Source organism: Rhinatrema bivittatum, chromosome 3 (genome assembly GCF_901001135.1).
Source record: "Rhinatrema bivittatum chromosome 3, aRhiBiv1.1, whole genome shotgun sequence".
NCBI classification, from domain to species: domain Eukaryota; kingdom Metazoa; phylum Chordata; class Amphibia; order Gymnophiona; family Rhinatrematidae; genus Rhinatrema; species Rhinatrema bivittatum.
This window is the reverse complement of record NC_042617.1, coordinates 276,420,704-276,439,024: the sequence shown is the minus strand read 5'-3', so window position 1 is coordinate 276,439,024 and position 18,321 is coordinate 276,420,704. Positions and strand designations below refer to the sequence as shown.

At 46.8% G+C, this 18,321-nt stretch overlaps 2 protein-coding genes across 4 annotated transcripts in view; one reads left to right on the top strand and one right to left on the bottom strand.

Moving 5' to 3' along the window:
• Nucleotides 1–11,381, bottom strand: part of RNF41 (ring finger protein 41) — an 81,682-nt gene extending 70,301 nt beyond the window's left edge. Inside the window, exon 1 of one of the 3 annotated variants that reach the window (XM_029594714.1) lies at nucleotides 11,263–11,381. The gene's annotated coding sequence lies outside the window, so the exon portion shown is untranslated. The other 2 variants (XM_029594713.1, XM_029594712.1) reach the window with 2 other exon arrangements.
• The window catches only part of NABP2 (nucleic acid binding protein 2), a 57,264-nt gene continuing 48,642 nt past the window's right edge, over nucleotides 9,700–18,321 (top strand). Inside the window, exon 1 of the mRNA XM_029594715.1 lies at nucleotides 9,700–10,029. Within this exon, the coding sequence (XP_029450575.1) occupies nucleotides 9,865–10,029 (165 nt within the window). The 5' untranslated portion in view covers nucleotides 9,700–9,864. The remainder of the gene's footprint in view (nucleotides 10,030–18,321) is intronic.

Sequence of the window (18,321 nt, the reverse complement as noted above, 5' to 3'; positions counted from 1 at the left end):
AGTAATAAAGATCTTCTTAATGAGACCAATTAAAATCTGTTTGAGAAGTTCTCTTTTCAGGCTTGCAAGTGTCTCCATACTTACACATGCTGCCTCAATTATCCATCATTGGTTTTTCAAGCACAAAGAGCATCAGGTGTAGCAAGAATACCGCAGGTTGACAGCGGGCAACTCTAGCAAACTACTACCCAAGCCACAGATGATGGCCACACACTGGTCCCCAGCAGTGAAGTATGTACTAATTGCTCTAATCCACAAGATTTGCCTGTTCATCAGGCTACTATACTTGCAAAAAAGCCTAGAAAACCTTTACATTTTTTGTGAAAAGAATGCTCTCCCTTCTATATGATGACCTAAAAATTGTTTATTGTTCTGGGAGCCAGAAAAGAACTGAAAATACTGGGGGAGGAAGGAGGAAGAAAAATAAGAGCATAAAATTTCCTGAAATGTCTCTTGTAAACTGCTGCATAGTCAAACTGTTTAAAAAAAATTGATAAGTACATTTAATATCTACATCCTGTGGCACAAGTTTTTGTGCTATACAGGAGAAATCCAGCAGCTTCTTTTAGCTAGACATAAATCCAGGTACCTTCCAACTGCTTCAAGCCCATTCGTTCCTACAAAAAATAAAAACAGTGGGGCAGGCCGAGCACAACCGTACCAGAAATGCAACACTTCCTGTGTAGCACTGTATTTTTCCTTTTAGAACCCACCACATACTCAAATGGACTTGTTTTGTACTTTTTTTTTTTTTTTTTAATTCTTTATTTATTAATTTTAATACATAAACAAAAAATTTTTGCTTATAAAGAAATATTGCGATTCCAATAACAAACAGAAAAACAAAATTATTTTGTCGCCTTCATAAGGTCAAAAACAGAGACATTCACCACCAAGGAATAACTTATATAGATACTTCCTAAACACCGGTGACCAAAATACTTATACAATTTCTAACATTATTTAATATATTGAATCTCGCACCCAGCAGAGTATTAATTTGTGGATCCGGAAATCTTAAAAGGAACACTTTTAGAACAATAAATCAATATTTAAACAGGCTGCTCGTAACACATCCATTTTCTTCCAATTTAGGTTAAGATGTTAACTTTCCTGGCCTCAATAAACTCCTTTGATTGCTCAGGAATAAAAAATACATAACGTTCATTATCTTTCATGAGAAAACATTTGCAAGGAAATTGTATTTTAACAGTATAGCCCAGCCCTATGGCCTCTTGTCTGAGGGTTATAAACCCCCGACGCCTGGCCTGTGTGGCCGGAGCTAAATCAGGAAAAACTTTTACTACAGCCTCATGAAAATTATGCGGATATTTCCGAAAATATGCTCTCATCACTAGACGTATATCTTTAACGGTAATAAATGACACCAACAGTGTTCCCCTATTTATAACTTGTAATGTAGAATCTTCAAGGAACCCAGTCAGGTCCCCTGCAAAGGGAACATTTGCAGGATCTCCTGTACGCGTCGATGCAGGTAGAAAAAAACAGGAATTTATAGAAGGTAGATTTTCTTCTGTTATCTCCAAGTTCATTTGTATGAATCTTTTCAAAGTTGTGTAAGGGATTTCTCCCACAACTTTGGGGAAGTTGGTAAATCGTAGATTCAAATGTCTAGATTTGTTTTCTATAAATTCTACGCGTCTGGAGATAGCTTGAGAATCTTTAATTGCTGCAATTTTATACTGTTGAAGCTGTTTATTTTCTTCTTCCATTTTACTTATTTTCCCTTTCATACCGTCTAGTTGTGTTTGCACTGCATCAACTTTATGAACGCTCTGCAAATTAGAAATCTCCATTTTTCCATTCATGGAGTTTATTGCCGAGGCCATGCCCACCATAAACTCCCAGAGGGATTCTAGAGTCACCTGCGCAGGCCTCTCAGGAATGACAATTAGGTCTTTCTTTGTGCTATTTTCTGCGGACATACCTTCTCCCAGGCTCATGCTGGTTACGATTAGCCCCTCAGATCTTAGCTTCTCCACCGGACTCGATGTTAAAGGTCCGGCTGTTGCCCCGTCTGGAGTCAGTGAGGTAAACCCTGGAGTTTGGCCGGCTTGAATCGCTGCCGTGCCTCCACTCCACATCTCCTCTGCTGCGCTCTGCGTAGGTGGTTCTCTCTGCTCCGGGCTTAGAGACACCTCCCCCGTCGGCAAGGTTAGCCGTTCCACGCTTTCCTGCACATCGGTTTCCTCAGCTCTCTGTTGAGGTGTTGGACTCACAAAACGGGTAATCTCTGTCTGATTACTCGGGGAAGGGTTTGTTCCGGTCGGGTAGGTCCGAACTCTACCTTTCCTCTTAGCAGGCATTTTTTTCTCCAAAAAACAAAAGACGAAGGCAGAGTGTTCCCGTTTAGGTCTCAATACGAGCGGCCATCTTGGATCCCTCGTTTTGTACTTTTTATCCTTCCATCTCTCTCTAACTTTGATCCCCTCTTTCACAGACAGCATGCCTTGATGATTCAGGGGACTTTGTGGCCCAAATGGCTAAAGGGGCACCTACTCTCAAGAGCAGTGGTTCTCAACCTTTTTTTGGCTGGGACACACCTGACAGATGGTTCTCACATGCGTGACACACTGAACATGTGACCATCACAGAGCTTAATGTAAATATGCACTCTGCATCCACAGGAATCCCCTCAACCCCCAGCAATGAGTGCAGAGCAGATCAAGGGCATTACCCTGTACAACTCGCCATACAAAAAAAAGATATTCTGGTTCTGATGACATCCCAGTAAAAGCAAAACAAACTCCCTTTACTACCAGGCACAATAGCCTTCCTTATAAAAAAAAAAGACAGTAATTTACCACTAACGCATATCCTATTGAGAAAACATAAATAAGATTGATACAAATGCCTACATGCTAGTAAAATACCTCACTTTGGTCACACACCCAGAACGAACCTTCACCAAGTACAGAAAAATCACAAATTATAAATATGGAGACAAACTGGAATGGAAAACCAAAAAAGCCACTCTGCATGCAGTGCAAACCTGGAAAAATGGAAAGAGAAATATAGCACCTAACAGACTCTCAGGATTTGCAATAATGCACACACACTAACCCGCACAAAGTTACACCTGCATTATGGAACACATTCAAACAGTAAAAACCCTATCTAAGAAATACAACTATTTAACCAGGCCCTAAACACTAATACATTTCCTATTGGGAAAACAGAATAAGCCAAGCTGCTATAGAACCCCACACAGAAATAATTGTAAAGATATACTAAAAATGTTACAAAACAGCTGCTGAACAGAATAAATATCCAATTAAAAACTCAAAAGTTAAAACGTCCAAATATCAATAAAATATTTCAAAACAGCAGACATCGCATAATATCCAATAATTAAAATGGCAGTCAATCAAAAAAAATAAATTTAAAAAGCCACCTTTACTTGCCTTCTCCAGCAACTCTCCTACTCCTTTCTCTTCCAAGCCAATAGCACTCACCAGAAGCAGCAAGGGCTGCTAAAGCTCTGTCCTCACAGTCCTCTTCCTTAGCGCCCACAACCAGTCACTCACACACACCTCCAATTAGACCCCACGACCAGTCTCTGTCTCTCTCACACCAGTCATCTTCCTGACCAGTCTCACCCAGGCACCCATTCACACCCACAAACTCACCAAAAACTTCTTCCTTCATTGCAGGGATGGGCTCCAGTTCCGCCGCAGCTTTACTCCGGCAGGCCTTCTTTTTTTGCCGCTACGGGGATGGGCTCCCGTGGCGGCCTTGCTTCATTGGGGTTCAACACTGCCATTCCTCCCACCCCACCTCCGGGCTATGCGATGCCTGCCTCACCAGCCAATCAAAAGCTTCCTCCCATCTTCCTACTCCCACTGGCAGGTAGAAGGCGGCGGCTTCCCATTGGGCAGTGGGAGCTGGAAAAAGGGAGAAGGCAAGTACAACAGCGCAGTGGGACACCGGGAGAAGCAACACACCTGCCAGTGTTTGGTGACACACCGTTTGAAAAGTGCTGCTCAAGAGCACACTCAGCACTGATCATTGGCCAGTACGGTCCATTACATAGCAGTAACTGTCTTCCCTCCCCTTCCTGAGCCCACCATATCAGAGATGCATCCAGGTACAGCAAGCGATATTAAAAAGATGGGGCAACAAACTGTTCTCCTGCACCAAAGTGAGTAATATTGCAGCATGAGCCATGAGACAGACCGTGTGTATATTGATTTTGAAGCTAAAAAGTGCAGGTTTTCACAGTTTTGCTATTATAAATATGTTTGTAAAACAAAACATACTTCCACCTTCTTTCCTGTTCTGCAATTCTGTTATTCCTGGTTTTATCCTCTGACCTACCTGCAAGTGTCCTAGAACTCCACAATGCAAGGGTAGGCAACTCCAGTACTGGTGTGTCAAACAGATCCGGTTTTCAGAGTATTCACAATGAACATGTATGAAATATTGCCATAAAATGGACAGTACATGCAAATACACTTTATACATATTCATCCTGGATATCATTACAAATGGACCTGTTTGAGACACTCCAGGACTGGAGCTGCCTAGCCCTGCCATAAATGCATAGACGCCAGAGTTTGGGAAATTCTAACTATTTACATGTTTCTCAAAATAATGCAAGTTTTGAAAGCTTTGCTAGCTTCCAAGCTTTCAGACAGTGAAGCATCTACACAACAGTCATTGACAGATCTTGGCAATCAGGAAAACAATATACTAAATGCAAGAGCCAAGCATCCAGGTAGCAGAAAAAAGAACCCATGGCCATTGCTGGCAAACTGCCCTCAGCACTGACGCCAAGGTTGGCAGTCTCTCCTAAACACAGAACCCAGAACCATTCTTTTCTTGTTTATGCAAAAGTTTAATTTACAAATGCTGATCAGCACAGTTCCCCCTTCTTGGAAGCTCAGGACTCTTCTGCAGCACATTACAGGGCCCCTTACAAGAAATAGACAGAGCCCATGAAATGCTGTTGGGGGCAAGGCAAAACATAACCCACATTGACTCATGTAAACTATTGCCCAGGACCATCACAGATGGACTGGAGGATCTTAGCATCAGGATTAGAAGAGGTCAGAAATAGCATGCTAACAATAATCAGCAACCCAGAACCACCAATTCCATTTGGAAACATGTATGCAAGCTGTGACAATCTGTCAGTCTGAGACTAGCTTCTCCTGCCATTTCTTAACTCACAGATTGTGTAATCATGGAAGTAGAACATCCTCATTCATGAGGTATTAGCAATGATAAGAGATGAAGCAGCTCCAGGAATTGTTTGTTTTATTGTGATTAGTCCCCAAATCTGGGAATGTTCACAATCAATGCCCTTCTTTGAACAAAATCAAAAAGCATCACTAGGGCTGCTCTGCCTCTCACCAATGCCTTCCCTCCCCCTCTCTTCCACATGCAGCACACTGTCTCCCAGCACTGCAGTCAGTCACATGCAAAACAATTACGTAACCCAAGCTGCCTTGCATCATCCCATTCTCTGCCACTTGTACATGTGAAGTAACAATGTCAATCATCACCTGGGCAATAACCCCCCCCCCTCCCCAAAAAAAAACCAGAAGACTTGAAACTTCATGTTAGTCCCAGCCACTCACAGACAAAAGCATCCCTGGGGATGAGAGGAGTAGGAAAACACACCACTTACACATTAGTTCCTCTATTGCCATTCTTTTAATCTTGAAAGATGAATAAAAGGAGCAGCTTGTTAATCAGCATCTTCTACTTTTTGTGCTATAGTCATCAGCATGTGTTTATGACATCAGTCCACTGCTATGGAAAGAAGTGCAGTGTCATGCCACAAAGTCAGCATTTTCCTTGTACTGTACATCTTCACTGTCCTACCTATTCTCAGCTCACCCATCATTATAGCCTGGACATTATATAAAACAATAGCATCTCCTGCCCTGGCAATTGCTCTCTGTAATCCACCTAAACAGAGAGACTCAGAGGCTGAATGCATGCAAGGCAAGTGGTTAGACATTGACGTGATCTCACAGCTCACAACTTTGGAACTTTGAACACTGTATGTGAACCAGAAACAGATTCCATTTTATATCTTTTGAGCTAACATCACAGAACCAACCATAAGGCTCACCTCAGTCTGTTGCCCAGTTAGCCTTTGAGTCACAAATCTGAAAACATAGGGCCCCAGATGTACTAAAGGGTTGCCCCAATTTTGTATCTGTGGAAAAATACTTAGTACACAGGGGCCAAAAAGACAAACTTTAAATTTTACATTTTCAAGTCACAGATGTAATAACATTTAAAATATAGATATACTGGGTGAGGGAGAGAAGGAAATTAGGGTATAAATATTATTTCTTAGTGGGGAGGAGGAAAAAAAATGGAGACACTTAGGACAAAAATATTAAACAAGTGTGTCCTAAGCCAATTTTCCCCAATGAGTGTCCAATGGCATACTGGTGCACCTTTAGAGCAGATCACATGAACCACAGAAAAGTCACCACTGCCTGATGCTCTGATCTCAGCACCTCACAGCAACAAGAGACACTAGAGGTGGATCATACTTGTAGTAGCTCCTTTCCGAGAACATATGTAACCATGCATGCTTCTTCCTAGCTACAGCATGAGCTGTAACTGGCAGCATGCAGGGAATGGATTGCTGGGACCTGCTATGTGTGGTCTACAGACTGCACACTGTACCACCTCATCTTCCTCCTCTAAGTCTTTCCAGCCTGTGTAAGACAAGTAGAGCAAGCACTGGCGCACTGGACATGATCTGCTTGGAGCAGCAGCCAAGATAAACAACTGAGCCAGTTGCCCACCACATCAAATTCTCTCTTCTTCTGCACTTTTAAACAGAGGGAGCTGGTCCATCATGACTCACGCACTCTCCCCCCTTTGTTTTAAGATTCAGAAGATGGGAAAGCACTGAAAGCCCCAGCAGTCTAACTTCTTTTGGCCATTTAAGTCCTCTCCTTTTTCACACTGCCTGCTCGAAAGAGGCTAGTGTACCATACAACATTTTTATTAATGTAGGTGTGCCTTGGGCTTAAAAAGATTGGGAAACTGTCCTAGACTTTGTGTCATATTGATATAAATCTGAGAATGCAAGAAAACTAGGCTCAGAAGATAAGAACTTATATGCATGATATAAACCCAATTGCAATCTGATCACAAACTGTTTTTCTAGCATCATGTATTTGCTTTACTCAGAAGTGCAATCCACCAGAATCACTATTTCATCCAGAATGATTGTGGACAAGTGTGGCAGGAAGGACTTTTACAGTTAAGGATCAATTAAGTTAATCTTAACCCTTACAAATAAAACTTGCCAATTTCACTACACCTCTCGCCAAGAATTTATAAATATTCTGTTTTCTCCAAATGCATAAAGCATATTTTAAAGTCTTTGCATCTTGTGTTTGTCCAAGCTTTATAAACATTGCATTTGAAAAAAAAAACATACACCCCCCCCCCCTTTCCAAGCACACTATGTCTACTATTCATTCTCCTTACTTTAAGACCAATGCAATATAGTGTGTTCGGCCTAGCACACAGCTTGATGTGAGTTTGATGCACTAGAATAACTTCCGATGCCGTAATGGTATTAGCATGTCCAAAACGTGCATCCAAACAAGTGTGTAGTTAATAGCACTCATCACATGTAAATGCATGTAGATGAGTGTATTAGCTATTACCCCCGATTTAAATAAATAAATAAAAAAGAATCAATGTGCACCCGATGCGTATTTTTTTTTAACACTGAAAATTTTATGCCTGCCCCGGAACAGGCATAAAGTCTTGCCGCACATCAAGGACTCAACTTAAACAAAAAAATATGGCTTTTCTGTGGTTCCTCCTTCTTAGTATCATGACAACACTAACGGGCCGATACATTACAGTGCGCTCAGACGGAGCACACTGTTAGCCGACATTTGGATGCGCGTTTGACACGCTAGCTTTACTCCTTATTCAGTAAGGGGTAATAGCGTGTCCAAAACGCACGTCCAACCCCCCCAAACCTAATAGTGCCCGCAACATGCAAATGCATGTTGACGGCCCTATTAGGTATTCCTGCGCAATTAAGTAAAATGTGCAGCCAAGCCGCACATTTTACTTTCAGAAATTAGCACCTACCCAAAGGGCACCTGTCTGAAAAGAGGCGCTAGGGACGCGCTAGTGTCTCTAGTGCCTCTTTTTACCGCCGGGCCTAATTTAAATAAAAAATTTTACTGTATTGCACACACAGGAGAGCAGGCGCTCACCCGCTCTCCTGCGTTTTTTTACTGTATCGGCCCATAAATAGGAGGAACCGCAGAAAGCAGCACCATGCAAAATTAAAGAGGCTTGCCTGGGGGAAAAAAAAAAGTTTCTGGGTACACAATACACATGCTCCAAGCTATTTAAATTGTGCATGTATAATGTACTGATCAGTTAGCTGCCACAGCGATGTCTCCTGGGCGCTTGATGCCAGAGATGTGCTAGACCCGTACAATTTCCCCTAGCACGCACTTTTTAATGCTGCAATTCATTGGTAAATTTCATTGTACACCCACGAGAGGTGGATGGGCGCACCTTAGGAAAACGGGCGCTCAATATGAGTGCCCATTTATATTGCATCAGCCTCTTTATCTGTAATTTAGCCCATCTCTTCTGTGCTAACTAAAAAACATTTCTCTTTATGACATAACCATTCCTGTGGCAAGGGGGATCTGTCATCAAAAAAAGCCTGGAAAGCAACAAGTAGAAAGAGTGGGAGAAAACAAGACATGGGCTGCTAGAAAGAAGAGGGTGCATGTCTTCTAACCATTAGTTTACAAACCAAGACCCTCGTCTGAAGGTTTTTCTATTTAAATACTATGCTGCTTTTGTCTCTGCAATGAAGAAAAAAAAAAAAAAGCTTCTTAGCGGCAGTCTGATAGTAACTTATTATTAAAAAAAAAAAAAAGCATATAAGGACTTTTCTGTGGTTCCTCTGGTATTTGTTGCCAGATGTGGTTAGTGCAGTTAGCGTAGCTGGGTTCAAAAAAGGTTTGGATAAGTTCTTGGAGAAGGCCATTAACGGTTAATAATCAAATTTACTTAGGGAACAGCCACTGCTATTAATTGCATCAGTGGCATGGGATCTTCTTAGTTGCAGAGTTCTTGTGGCCTGGTTTGGCCTCTGTTGGAAACAGGATGCTGGGCTTGATGGACTCTTGGTCTGACCCAGCATGGCAATTTCTTATGTTCTTATGACATGTATCTCATTTTTTAAAAAAATAAAAATTTTACACCTAGTAAAAAGTTAAAGCACTTAGACTTTTAGATAAGTTATTTCTTTAGAAAATGTGTATATCACTTATCATCAGGTACCATACCAGCTTATTCATACATAGAGCTCTTTATACAACTCTAACCTGCTCCATCTCTTTGTGGACAGAAACTAACTCCCCAATCTATGGCCATACAACTGCGTCTCTTTCAAGAGAAAATTCCGCTATCTTGTTAAACAACTAATGCTAAACGCAAAACAAAACTTGGTGGATCGCTCTCCGAGACGCTGTATGCAACAGAAGAGCGATGCTAACTAGTCCATGAAAATGAACTTTTGAGACCGGGCAAGTAAGTTGCGCCTGCACAGTGCCGCGCTAACCCTTCCCCATCGCCAGCCGCCGCTCAACAAAAAACAGGCACAGCGGCACCGCGCCAGAAGCACAAGGCGGAGTGCCAGGGCCTCTTGCCCTCCTGGCGCTCCGGCTGCAGCTGCCTCCAGTTTCTCTCGGCAGTATCAACGGAAAGCTTTCGCCTCGCTCCCGTCGGTCCCGCTTTGGCACCCGGTGGCCCTCGCTCACTCACCCATGCCGCCTCAGCATCCGAAGAACGGGCGGCGCGAGAGAGCACGAGCCTCTTATGAAAAATAAGAGGGGCGGGCGCCGGACCCCGGTCACACGCCCTCTTCCTCCAGCCGTCAGGCAAACCACCTCGACGAAAAGTGCAGCTCGACCCTCTCCGACCCCGGAGGGCGCAGAAAGAGCCGGGGAAGGTGCCGGTAGCCTAAAGCCCCCGTGCCCCCAGGTGAGAAAGCGGTGCCGGTCTCTCAGGGCCGCGGATATTCCGTTCGCCACCCCGGGGGGGGGGGGGTCACAGTGCTGGGTCCAGTTACTCACCGTGCAGAGGAGCCGGAGCAGCCGCCGCCCCCAGCGGCGCTCGCAGTCTCCCCGGCCGCGACCTGCCAGCCTCCGTTTCTCCTGTCACAGCGCTGCTACGCAACACTCCCCACCATCCCTTCCCAGGCCGAAAACCCGCCCTCACCTGCTAGTTGATGACCGCGCCGGCCAATCCCCGCAGCCAAAAGCGGTGGCCGCGAGCTGTAGGGGCGGAGCAAGGGAGCCAGGCAGCCAACGAGAAAGCGCAGGGAATGCTCCGGATGGACGGTGGGAGGAAGTGCGTCTCGGAGGAACGGGGAAGCGCGTTAATGACTCTCCAGAGCCGGCCCGAGGTTTCTGACGCCATCCCGTATTGGGTGTGGCTTCCACGTGTTTCTGATTCTTGTGGTTTTTTCCCCAGGATGAGCCCTGGGGGCTCCAGTGACTGTTAGGTGAAACCTGGAAATCTATCATCCTTCTCTCATGCATGCCCTCTCCCATTCTTCTTACACTCCATCTCTCATAAGCCACTTATATGTATTCAGTTATTCATCAACCATGCATATATTTTATCTTAAATCTATCAAAATCCGTCTACAGCCCATATCCAGTAACAGTTTTTATGGTACATGAGAATTCTCAGTTACGCCGCGCTAAACATCTTATAAGTTAAACTTTCTATCTTATCATCTGTCCTTCCATTTTATCATTCTTCAGACATTTATCCTAAGCCATAGTTTTAACATTACCTAACAGTTCATCCTATATTTCTATTTTAAGCCTTTTCTTACCCTCTCATAATCCCTTTTATTCTAGTCTTCGTCAGCCGACATACATAATCCATTCATACAATTGTATTGAGCCTCCTGGTCAAAGACAAAAACTATATTGCAAAAAAACCCTATAAAACTGTTTGACCAGTAAAAAAACCTACTTTTGGTTTGTTGACAAAATTCATGTTTTGAGGCTAAAGGGTTTAAAACTGACGGAGACACGTTTTCGTATACTAGTTTTCAGTGCCCTCACAGTTCATTTCATATCTTTTAGCGAACCTTAGAATCTACAGAGTGTGTATATTCACACACACACACACAGCATTTGGTCTGAGCATGGTTCAGTTAATCTCCGCTTGAAACTTAAAATAATTAGTATGGTCTCTTACTCGGTTTTAAATCACAAAAGACATTTCCCCAGTAACTAGATCCCAGCGTCGACATCACTTCCGCCCACTCCAAGGAAAAAAAAACCATGACATCCGCTAGCTAGCGGAAGTGATGTCATCGCTGCAGGCCGGTCTGGCTGAGCCTGCAAGTGTTTCTTGCCAGTTCTGGGTTTTGGAGGTGGAGCGTCTGCTGCAGCTGAAGGGGAAGAGCGAGAGAGAGTCGGGCTTCAGGCAGAAGGAGTCAGGTGGGTGAGGATCAGCCTTCTAGGAGCGAAAATTTTCTAGAGATGCTGAGTAATTTAGGAGGTGGGGGTTGGGTTTTGCACCTGCTCTTTTTCAAGATGCTCATCTTTCCCACGTCTTCCTGGTTACAGGGAACGACAGAGCTAAGAGTTGAGCTGTGTTCCTGTCCTCTTGCCTATTTTACAGTGTTGGGATGGGATGAGGAGAGGAGGCGTGGCACAGCACAACCCTCAGTTCCCAGTGATTCCACATATCTCTGCAGCAATATAGAAACATAGAAATGATGGCAGGAAAAGACTAAACGGTCCATCCAGTCTGCCCAGCAAGCTTATGGTAGCATCTGCCGTGCTGTACAGGTCATCCCCATACTTATCAGTTTACCATATTGTAAAAGTCAGGGCCCTTGCTGGTTGCTGCTTGAGTCCAATTCCCCATTACCCACCTCTTGCTGTGAAGAGGCTTATTGGTTAAGGGTACTAACAGCCACATCAGAAGAGGGAGAGGGCGTATCTAGAGAGGTGGCACAGATGAAAGGCTGGGAAGGTTTTAAGGAAAGGGAGAGTGAACCACCTATGTCTGAGAGAGGAGGTTGTGTGTTTGGGAGTGTGTATGGAGATAGGAGGCTGTGTGTTTATGTGGAAGTATGGAGGTTGGTGTGTATTAGAAAGGCTTCAGTTGCGATAGAGAGTAAAACTGCATGAGAGAAGCTGTAGTTGATATCTTTATGAGGATAATTGAAATACCATTTCCTAGCGTGTAGCAGATGGACTCAGTACCAATGGGTATAGTGTACTCCTGATAGCAGTTGGAGATGGATCAGATTTCAATCTGATGTCAGCCCTAGTACTTATACCCCTGCAGGAAGTGCAGCTCTCCAGTATTTTCCGCCTCCATAGCAGTTAGGGACTCTATGCACGCTCACACAGCATTAGAGTAATTTTACCAAAGAAAACCAAAATAAGAAATCTTACCTCTACAGACGAGCCTCGCTCTCCTGCGGTGACACCCACTGGGTCCCTCCCCCAGTTGAGAATTCCCGAGGTGATTTCCGCGATCCCTCAGAGATAAGCCTCGGTCCGGCGGCCGACCCTCGGCGGGGACCTAGCCCCCGACATCGGGTGAGGCTGAGAGGCAGCGGGTGCAACCTTGAGCGCGGCGGTGAAGGTATTTTCCCTCTCCCCCCGCAGCCGGAGACCACTCGGAACGAGACTGGGAAGCGCCGAGACAAGGTAAGGTAGAAATCTATTTAAAAGTCTCCGGTCTCTGAAGCTCGAGGAGTCGCACAGGTCACCAGCCGGGACCAGTGCCACCGGGTTGATCTACCCTAGCAGGGCTAGACCCCGGTCAGACCCAAGGGTCCTCCCACTTGGAGACCCTCCGAGATGGTCGCCATATTGTCCGCGTAGTCGCCGTCACCATTTTGACCTGTTCGCCGCCCTGTCCGCCATTCCTATCCGTGTGCACAGAGGCGAGCCGTGCGCACAAATACCTTGTGCGCCCAACGTCGCTCGCCCAAGTACCGTGCGCACAAGGAATGCGCTTAGCCACGCGCTTACTGTGCCGGGCGCATAACTTCGATCTGTGAGCACAACAGCGTGCACATCTCCCTGAGTGCACACCAAGCCTACGCGCACAACTTCGACGCACCGGAGCACACAACTGTATTTTACACGGACAAGCCATGGCACCACCGGAAAAGAAACTCAAGGCTCAGGGCCTTTGCTCAGCATGCCACATTAGAGCTGCACAGCATGAGGAGGCCACAGCCCTGTGTATACAGTGCGAAGAGGCCCTAGGGGATCCAACTCTTGGCCCTCTCCAGCCAATACCAGGTTCCAGCCTCTCGAACAGTACGCCGGACCTAGTATTGCACAGCGGGACCCCCCCTCAAACCGGGCTCCTCAGGGACACGGCGCCCCTTAGTCTAGACCCAGCTTCTATCTCCTGGGTGGAATTCGTCAAAACATAGAAACATAGAAATGACGGCAGAAGAAGACCGAATGGCCCATCCAGTCTGCCCAGCAAGCCTCACACATTTTTTCTCTCATTCTTATCTGTTACTCTTAGCTCCTTGTTCTATTCCCCTTCCACCCCCACCATTAATGTAGAGAGCAGTGATGGAGCTGCATGCAAGTGAAATATCTAGCTTGATTAGTTAGGGGTAGTAGGGGCAGTAACTGCCGCGATAAGCAAGCTACACCCATGCTTATTTGTTTTACCTAGACTATGTTGTACAGCTCTTGTTGGTTTTTTTTTTTTTTTTACTTTCGTCCACATGCAACCGGGGCCTCCTATAATACAGCCACAAGCTACACCAGTGGACCTCAACGTCCCGGGACCCTCTATGCCCAGGAAAGTGATCCCACCGCCCAGAAGCCCCATCTTCGGGGACACAGACAATTCGGATGAGGATCCAGAGCCCCTGGAGGAAGGGGAACTCCCTCCAGGGACAGAGCCCCACCGAACCATGAGACGCTTCTTCACCAAGGATGAGCATCCAGACCTGGTCACACACAGCTTAAAAGAGCTTGCTATCCCGGGCACCTAAGACGAACCCCCTACTAGAGGGACTCCGTCAGACCTCCCATCATTTCCCACTATTACAAGCCGTCCAGCAACTAATTGACCTGGAATGGGATGCCTCGGAAACTACGTTCAAAGGGGGGCGGGCTCTGGCAGCCATGTACCCTCTGGACCCAGCCACCAAAGATCTCCTGGCATGTCCGAAAGTGGATGCCATGGTCTGCACGGTCTCGAAACACACTACTATCCCGGTGGAGGGAAGAGCAGCACTCAAGGATGCTCAAGACAGACGTCTGGAATCTATCCTCAAACAGTCCTTTGACGTCTCCACTATGTCTTTACAGATCGCAGCCTGCTGTGCCGTGGTGACACGCGCCTGCTTATCACAGACCAGGAACAACATTCCTGGGGAGGCCCTGGAACCAGCAGTATCATTCCTCGCGATGCCCTTCTGATCTGGTGCGCACCGCAGTTAGAGGAGTGTCATCCGCCGTGGTGGCCAGAAGACAACTCTGGCTCCGAAACTGGTCAGCCGACGCATCCTCCAAAACAAGACTCACAAGGTTGCTTTTCAAGGCAATACTCTTGTTCGGAAGCGAACTAGAGAAACTAGCCTACAAATGGGGCAACTCCCCACTGCCGCGGTTACCGGAGGACAGGAATAAGAGAAACCAGCGAGCCTTCCCCCGAACCTTCAGGGGCAGAGGATCACAGCGCTTCAACCCATATAGAAGCACATATCAAGCGGCCCACCCCGCAGGCCGAAGCCAGTGCTTTCGGAACAAGCACAACAAAAGGGGAGCCAGCTCGGGCCCAGAACCCAGCCGCACCCCACAATGAAAATCAGCCGACCCGTCCAAAGGAAGAAGCCATAGGGGGCAGACTTGCCCTATTCTACCAAAGATGGGTCGAGATGATAACTTCGGACAAGTGGGTCCTATCCATCATTCGAGAGGGATATTACCTGGATTTCCACCACCTCCCTCTGGATAAGTTTGTGGAATCCTCCTGCCACGACCCTTCCAAGAGGATGGCAGTGGAAGCTACACTGACCAGATTGCTAGCCTTAGAGGCTATAACACCGGTGCCTCCACAACAAATAAATACTGGATATTATTCCATCTATTTTATCGTCCCCAAGAAAGAAGGAACGTTCAGACCCATCCTTGGCCTCAAGGCGGTCAACCGTCACCTGAAGATTCCTCGCTTCCGCATAGAAACCCTACGCTCGGTAATAAGGGCGATAGAACCGGGAGAGTTCCTTACATCCCTGGATCAGTCGGAAGCCTACCTACACATTCCGATCCATCAAGAGCATCAGCATTTCCTACGCTTCTCAATCCTGGACCGTCACTACCAGTTCCGGGCACTACCATTCGGGTTAGCCACTGCATCCCGGACGTTCACCAAGATCATAGTGGTGGTGGCAGCAACATTGAGGAAGGCAGGAATCCGCATGCACCCTTATCTAGACGATTGGCTAATCAGGGCGAAATCCCCAGAGGAAAGGCACCAGGCGACCATCAGAGTCAAAACTCTACTGGAGAGCCTTGGGTAGGTGGTCAACACAAACAAGTGCTGCCTTCAGCCCTCTCAATCTCTAGAATACTTGGGAGGCCGGTTCGACACCAAACAAGACAAGGTCATCCTGACACGGACAAGGAGATCAAAAGTGATGACCCAGTTACGAACCATGTTGAGTGAACTTCGCCCCACAGCATGGGATTACCTACAAGTCCTCGGCCTCATGGCATCCACACTGGAAGTAGTGCCATGGGCACGAGCTCACATGAGACCCGTACAACGCTCACTACTATCACGATGGAATCCACTGTCCCAGAACTACACTGTATGTCTTCAGCTCCCGGACATAGTTCAGGCCCAACTACGATGGTAGCTACAAGAAGGCCATCTGAGCCAGGGAACGAGACTATCCTCACCAACCTGGATCCTGCTCACCACAGATGCCAGCCTACGAGGATGGGGAGCACACTGCCAGGAGCTAATCGCCCAAGGGCAATGGAACAAAGAAGTGTCGGGATGGAATATCAATCACCTAGAAGCCCGGGCAGTTAGATTAGCCTGCCTACGCTTCAGTCACAGACTCCGAGACAAAGCGGTCAGAGTAATGTCGGACAATGCCACAACAGTGGCCTACATCAACCGTCAGGGAGGAACCAGAAGCCAACAGGTGTCTCTGGAAATAGACTTCCTAATGTCATGGGTGGAAGCGAATCTTCAAGAGATCTCAGCCATCCACATCGCCATGAAAGACAACGTCGCTGCGGATTACCTCAGCAGAGAAAGTCTAGACCCAGGAGAATGGAGGCTGTCAACCACAGCATTCCAGTTAATAGTAAACCGTTGGAGAACACCAACCATGGACCTCCTGGCAAACCGGTCCAATGCCCAAGTGCCCAGTTTCTTCAGCCGCAAGCGGGAACCCCAGTCCCAGGGAATCGATACCCTGGTACAGACCTGGCCACGGGAGACTGTTATACATCTTCCGCCTTGGCCCCTTTTGGGCGCAATCATTCACAAGATAGAACACCACAGGGGACCAGGACTTCTAGTGGCCCCGGACTGGCCAAGAAGACCGTGGTACGCAGACATGCGAAGACTGCTGACAGGGAGCCCCCTTCCGCTACCTCCACACAGAGATGTGCTCCAACAGGGACCGATCCTCCACGAGGATCCAGCTCGATTCTCTCTTACAGTCTGGCCATTGAGAGGACTCGCCTAAGGAAGAGCGGATACTCAGGGGCAGTAATTGACACCCTACTCCGAGCATGCAAGTTCTCCACATCCCTATCATAAGGATTTGGAGCGTATTGAAAGCCTGGTGCGAGGACCGCGACATCATACCACGCTCAGTCAAAATTCCTGCGATTTTGGAATTCCTGCAGAACGACTTACAGAAGGGATTGTCTCTCAACTCCATCAAGGTACAGGTGGCTGCATTGTCATGCTACGGAACCAAGAGCGAGAGCGGCAGCATAGCCTCTCACCCGGATGTCTCCTGCTTTCTGAAAGGAGTCAAGCAGATCCGACCACCCCTAAAGTGGCTGGTGCCTCTTTGGAACCTCAACCAGGTCCTAGATTTCCTAGCAGGAACCTCCTTCAGACCTCTCCGTGGCCTGTCTCTTCGACTATTAACATTGAAGACAGCCTTCCTGCTGGCAGTCTGTTCGGCCCGTCGTATATCCGAGCTATAAGCACTGTCCTTCCGGGAGCCGTTCCTCAGACTCACCCCGGGAACCATCCAGTTACGCACAGTTCCGTCGTTCCTTCCCAAAGTGTGTCTCACTTCCATCTCAACCAAACCATCTCGCTACCATCGCCAGATGAGCATAATAATTCGGAAGAGGCTCGAAGTCTACGCCATCTCAACGTCAGCAGACTCCTAGTCCAATACCTGGAAAGGTCGGAATCCATACAAAAGATGGACCATCTATTCGTCCTTCACGGTGGGAAGAAGCAAGGGGAAGCTGCCTCGCGAGCAACCATAGCCCGCTGCATCAAAGAAGTCATCAAGGCGGCCTACATAGAATCTAGCAAGCCACCACCTTTACAAGTCAAGGCCCATTCTACTAGAGCCCAGGCAGTGTCCTGGGCGGAAACCAAGATGCTGTCACCCGCCGAGATCTGCAGGGCGGCGACGAGGTCCTCCATCCACACCTTCTCCAGGTTTTACCGCCTGGATGTTCAGGCTCGGGAGGACACAGAATTTGCAAGGGCAGTACTAAGTGGGTCACAGGCAGCCTCCCACCCGGTTCGGGAGTAGCTTTTATACATTCCATTGGTCCTGAGTCCATCTGCTACACGCTAGGAAATGGAGAAATTACTTACCTGATAATTTTGTTTTCCTTAGTGTAGACAGATGGACTCAGCATCCCACCCACGGCTGCATTACTCATGGAATTCTTGGGTGACATCCCTGAGAGCGAGTGATTCATGGGTAAGCCATGCTTTCCATACAGCTAGGACACCCATCCTACCGGGTGTCTATTTCTCAGTTGAGGGCACTGGCGGTCTCCAGCTATAACCAATCCAACCAGTTCAAATAAATTAAGTTAACCAAGTAATAAAGTTAATCAAGTTATTCAAATTATTCAGTCGTACATATATCCACAATGCTTTTCGAGGAGAATACTAGAGCTGCACTTCCTGCAGGGATATATATACTAGGGCTGACGTCAGATTGAAATCTGATCCGTCTCCAACTGCTATCAGGAGTACACTATACCCATTGGTCCTGAGTCCATCTGTCTACTCTAAGGAAAACGAAATTAT